At 40.7% G+C, this 6,000-nt stretch overlaps 1 protein-coding gene across 7 annotated transcripts in view; it reads left to right on the top strand.

The window, feature by feature from the left end:
• The first annotated feature begins 2,071 nt into the window (after positions 1 to 2,071).
• The window catches only part of Kap3 (kinesin associated protein 3), a 93,773-nt gene continuing 89,844 nt past the window's right edge, over positions 2,072 to 6,000 (top strand). For all 7 annotated transcript variants that reach the window (XM_045759539.2, XM_045759540.2, XM_069316269.1 and 4 more), the window contains exon 1: positions 2,072 to 2,204. In XM_045759539.2, coding sequence (XP_045615495.1) covers positions 2,173 to 2,204 — 32 coding nt within the window. In that variant the 5' untranslated portion in view covers positions 2,072 to 2,172. The remainder of the gene's footprint in view (positions 2,205 to 6,000) is intronic.

Genomic DNA, 6,000 nt, shown 5'->3' with positions numbered 1-6,000 from the left:
CTACTAAAATATTAATGCTATCCTGCAACATACAAATGCAAATATCGTGGCCTATCTAGCCTACTCGAACAAAAGGTAATGCGAGGGAAATTTGATCTACCTTACATTCCTGGCTCACGACGCCTGTCCCTCGATGGTGTGAGGTTCCCACGCTTCCTGAGTCGATCCTTGACGATCCAGGAACGTTCCACAAGTCCTCAGGTGTCGTGCAGCCTTCGCGTCATCGCCGATCTAATCCCAGAGATTCAGCTATCCCAATCCTGGTTCACCAGTGGGCACTTAACTAATCACTATATTCACACACTCGTCCCTTCCTCAACGCGTTGCTCCTTGTCCTAGGAACGGTGTCGTCCCTCCAAAACCCTCAGTGAATGTGACCTGGTCACAGCTAAGCCTGCCCGCCACACCTTTCCAGGCCCTCAGCGTCGAGCGGCGCCGCCTAGCGTCGTCGCCGACCAATTTTCCAAGTTTGGCACTCCTCCGCTCAATGAACTTGGCTTCTTTCTTGCTTCCCAGAAGCGCAGGGTCTCCAATAACGATGGTGAGTTTAATCCACTGAACAAGGCTTGTAGAGCCTCAAATCCTCGAGAGCTGTCTCCGTGGTGTAGTGGTAAGACACTCGCCTGGCGTTCCGGCCGCGAGCGCTATGTCATGGGTTCGTATCCTGGCCGGGGAGGATTTACTGGGCGCAATTCCTTAACTGTAGCCTCTGTTTAACACAACAGTAAAATGTGTACTTGGATGAAAATACGATTCTTCGCGGCAGGGAATCGTATTCCAGGGACCATAGGATTAAGGACTTGCCCGAAACGCTACGCGTACTAGTGGCTGTACAAGAATGTAACAACTCTTGTATATATCTCAAAAAAAAAAAAAAAAAAAAAAAAAAAAGAGCTGACCGAGGCGCGTCCTCTCACCTCGCAGTCAGGTCAACTCTGACGTTGGCGCCGCCCGGGGTACTCGGTGACGTCACGGCGGGCTCTGATTGGTCGCCCGTGACCCACGCCACCCAATCCGCCCACGGCTAACGTTTTCTACAAAACGGCGGACCTACAGGTAGGGGGTACTCTTTCATTTATATCTGGGCGCCACTTTCCTCTTTACCTACAAACTTATTATGTAAATTTCTCCCTTATCTGGCGGCCGGTCTGGTCGCCACATATACCAACAGACTCCCTGTATCTCAGAGATTCAGCAGGGAGAGCTAATATGATTCTTAAAGCAGGCAAACGAAAGAAATAGGAGAGGGCACTGTAACAAGGCTTTTTTGTAAATAAGAGTTGGTATCTCCTCAAGGGCACTAGACTTGGTTTTAAGGGAAAGGATTATGTCAGTAACATCAGTGGCATTAGTAGACATTAGGTACAGAGACTGTGGATAGTTACCTGTAAGATAGTCCTGAATATTAGTATTGGAAGATGGAATATCATTAGCAAGGGATGACCCAATGGAAGAGAAGAACCTATTGAACTCAAAAGCAGTGTCAGAGGCTAAAAGCAGACCATCATTATTTGACAGGAGTATTGGTTTGTTATTTAAAATCTTCTTTGATCCCAATATTTGTGAAATTGTGCTCCATGTTTTCTTAATGTTGCCCTTTGTGTGGGTAAATTTATCTTCGTAGTATTTAATCTTGGCTCTCCTAATTATTTTAGATAGCAATGGACGCTACATTATGTATCCCCCATGTTTTCACCTTTATTGTCTTATCACCTGACCCAGTGCAGGTATAAAATCAACCAAACCTGAAAATTCTTTTCACTTGAGAATGAACCATGGAGGTTCGAAACGTTGTGCAAATTGTATAAATAAGTGTAATACATTCTATAGTAATTCACTTCTTTTCTTCACCTTAAAATTACGAAAATGAGTTTTGGAGAACTCCTATTTCAGCTAAGCCCTGATGCTAAGAAAATAGTTAGAGGGATAGAAGCCCTAAATCAGAAAATAGTAAATACAGAATATGCGGTCATATTCAATGAGATATGTTTGAAATAAATAAAGAAAGAAAGAAAAATAAATAAATATAAAAAATAAAACAAAACAAAACTGGTCTTGGATTCGATTCGACTCGAGCTGTTGTGGTTGATGCTTCAAGAAGTTGTGGTTCCGAGGCTTCGAACACTCGGGTAGTGGAATGTTTTGGTCAACAAATATTGACAGCTGAAGAAGATGCAGGTGGAAGACGCGAGGTACCTGAAAAAGTAAGCATATCATTGATTCATATTAAATTATATATCTGTTAAGAATGTATGATACATAGATACACATATGTTATATTCAGTTTGCTAACTGTAGGTAGTAACTAAATATTGAAAGCATAATTTTTAGTTACTGCCGACCGTAATTCACATTTCTCCTTCAGTTCAGAGGCCAATTATTTTATTTTATTTTTATTTACAAGCTTTATTACAGTTTATAGTGGTGCTGTCCAATTGTCTGAGGGACGACGCATTATAGGTCAAGATCTAATGATTAAGTTCACCTAATATCCCCATACCAAAGAATGGTTGGTCATACTTTTTTTTTTCTTTTTGAGATATATACAAGAGTTGTTACATTCTTGTACAGCCACTAGTACACGTAGCGTTTCGGGCAGGTCCCTGGAATACGATCCCCGCCGCGAAGAATCGTTTTTTCATCCAAGTACACATTTTACTGTTGCATTAAACAGAGGCTACAGTTAAGGATTTGCGCCCAGTAAATCCTCCCCGGCTAGGATACGAACCCATGACATAGCGCTCGCGGAACGCCAGGCGAGTGTCTTACCACTACACCACGGAGACTGTTAAATTGTCTGAACCACATACTGTATTATTCCATGGAAGCCCTACCCACCGAAGCCGTAAATGCCAAAACTCTGTTGAATTTTAAAATCGAGGTAGAAAAAATCACCAGTATAAATGAGGGGACTGTTGACAAGCCACAGGCTTCCTGTCCTCATCGAGGTCAGTGTTAGTGGCTTTCAAATAAATTCCAGATCATTTCTTTTAAAGATCCAATGTAATGCAGGTGCAAGAGCAACAGCTTTCAGCTCAACAAGCCACAATGCAGGATATAACACGAGATGCTTTTTCCTGTAATAAACCCATGAAACTGCCTACCAGCCAAAGCTGTAAAGGCCAAGACAATACTCTAGTTTAAAATTCAGATGGGGAAAACCTTAGGAATAATGTTACAAGCTGCTGGCTTGTCACATTATTGTCACTGAGAATCGACAAACTGCTGGCTTGTCGATCCTCTGATAAGCTGCTGGCTTGTCGATCCTCTGATAAGCTGCTGGCTTTCTGTCCCTGCTGAGGCCACTAGAGATGGTAGCCAACAATGATCAGATAAATTACATTTGATGTGAATCTAGTCAACTAGCCTGTACAAATGAGGTAAGCATAGTGTGAGAATTTACCTCTTGCCTGAATTTAACTGAAGCCACCATCTCTTGTATCTTTGACATAGACAGGAAGCCAGCAGCTTGTCAGAGGTTCCTCATTATACCTAAAGATTTTTTCCATCAGAAATTTAAACTTGAGTATTGTCTTGGCATTTACGGCTTCAGCAGGTAGGTGATTCCATGAGTTTATTCATTTATTGGTGAAAAAGCATATTGTGTTATGTCCAACATTTTTGCTCGTTGAGCTGGAAGTAGTTGCTTCTTGTTACACATATGGACATTATTGGACAGTAGACTGTATCAGGATGTGCCATCATTTCCCATGTACAGTACAGTATTTGGAAAATTGTTGGAATAATGAAACCTTGCCTAACCCAAGGATCGTGTAGACATTGAATACACGTCTGTGGAGTGCTGCACAATTTGCATGCAAGAATCTAGATGCATTCTTTAAAAAGAACGTCATAACTCTGGCTATGTGCAGCAGCATAAAGCTCAATCCATAATGTATGATAGGCAAGAGATGGTTTAGTAATTCCTTTCATCAGGGACACGAAGCCTGTGTATATATATATACAGTACTTTAGGTTTGTATTGAGGTCCCTGAAAGATCAAGCTGCTGATCTTCCCTAGGATGCATCCTCACAACAGTTGCCTAACTCCCAGGTACCTAATTACTGCTATGTTAACAGAAGTATTAGATGAAGGAAACGTGCCAAACTATTTCTATCCCACCCGGGAAGTGAACTGGAATTCCCGATTGTGAGTCGAGAACAAAACCAACTATTACTCCAAGGATATTAAATTCATGGCTTTGTTTACCTATGAAATTCAAAAATACAAAAATAGTACTAAAGTTTAAATTAAGTCTGAAAGTACTAAGAAATAATGGGACAACCTCCCACAAGCCACTGGCTTCCTGTCACCATAAAGGCCATAAGAGAGGGTGACCTTCAGGTAAATTCAGGTTCATGGGTCTTTGTATTGTTTGCATACATGTTTGAAAGGTGTTATGCTATTTACATAAGGTCTATGGGATACTGGATACAGTAATTTTAGGTTAATATAACTTGAATTGTATGATTTAGAATAGTGATATTTTTTATCCTGTATCCCTGTACTGTAATACTGTGACTAATGATCATGCATACAATTTACAGTATTCACAGTGCTTAGGCTAGATAATGGTTATTCATATAATTTTCCAGTTATTCTTTAGAAAGTGATGAGCTCTGATAGGGATCACTCTTCAGTGGCTGCAAAACAATTACATAGTCTGTATGGACTAGTAGTACAGTTGGCTTTGTTACCAACTCACAATTGGGGATCCTGGGTTTGATTTTCAGGCAAGACTGAAATGGTTGGGCATGTTTCCTTTCACCTAATACCTTTGTTCACTGAGAAGTAAACAGTGATAATGATAATGTTTATTCAGGTAAAAGTACATACATTGAAATTGAATTACAAACAGAATTTTAGATTTCTAGATAGAGCTAGTACATACTATGCCTAAAGCCACTAATATGCACAGCATTTTGCAGCATGTGGTAAAAACATTTAGATTAAAATGTAAAACTAATTGAGATCAATAGCACAAATTGAATTGGAAAAAAGGAAAAAAAAAGAAGAAAAATTATAATTATTACATGATGGATGGAACAGCAGAAATTGAAACAGACAGCAGAAGTAATTTTATCTAAATAAAATAAACAGGACTACAGTTCAAGTTATTTCATGTTGGATATCAACAGTTATACAAGTTGGTCAATAATCAATATTGTTTGAAAATAGCAAGACATAGGTTGATATTTAGGGGGTAAGGTAGGATACATGGAGTTTATTAGGTAGTTCTTAGTTTTCTTCTTAAGCTGGTTCAGAGAGGGACAGTCTTTGACGTGATTGGGACGGTCATTCCAGATTTTGGGGTCCCTTGATTTGCCGAGCATTTCTAGTTTGGTTAAGTCGCACTCTTGGAATATCAAATAGGTATTTGTTTCTAGTGTGGTGCCCATAGGTTCTATTATAACCTTCTAGGAAGCGTTTAAGGTCAGGATTGGCATTACAGTAAAGAGTTTTAAATATATAGAGTACACTTGAGAGAATGTGCAGTTATCTTGAGGTTATCTTGAGATGATTTCGGGTCTTAGCGTTCCCGCGGCCCGGTCCCTGACCAGGCCTCCTTTTTGTTACACATCCCTAGGAAGCAGCCCATAGCAGCTGTCAAACTCCCAGGTACCTATTTACTGCTAGGTGAACAGGCACATCAGGGTGAAAGAAACTTTTTGCCCATTTGTCTCTGCCTCCACCTTGCAGTGACTTAATATCTAACATATTCAAAGATATAAGGGGGCCGAGTACTGTCTGGGGCCAGAGTTTTTTTATTGTTCTAATAGCAGATTTGTGTTGAGTAATTAGAGGACGTAGATGATTTTGGGTTACCTTGTGGTTACCTTGTGTTGGTTTCGGGGCTTAGCATTTTGGCTCGGTCATCGCTCAGGCCTCCTCATTGCTAGACTGGTCAACCAGGCTGTTGGATGCAGCTGCTCACACCCTGATGTATGAGTCACAGCCTGGTTGAGCAGGTATCCTTTGTTGATGGTCCTTGGTTTGCT

The sequence above is a fragment of the Procambarus clarkii genome, chromosome 83, assembly GCF_040958095.1.
Source record: "Procambarus clarkii isolate CNS0578487 chromosome 83, FALCON_Pclarkii_2.0, whole genome shotgun sequence".
Classification (NCBI taxonomy): Eukaryota; Metazoa; Arthropoda; class Malacostraca; order Decapoda; family Cambaridae; genus Procambarus; species Procambarus clarkii.
The sequence above is the reverse complement of the archived record's forward strand: the minus strand, read 5'-3'. Positions and strand labels throughout refer to the sequence as shown.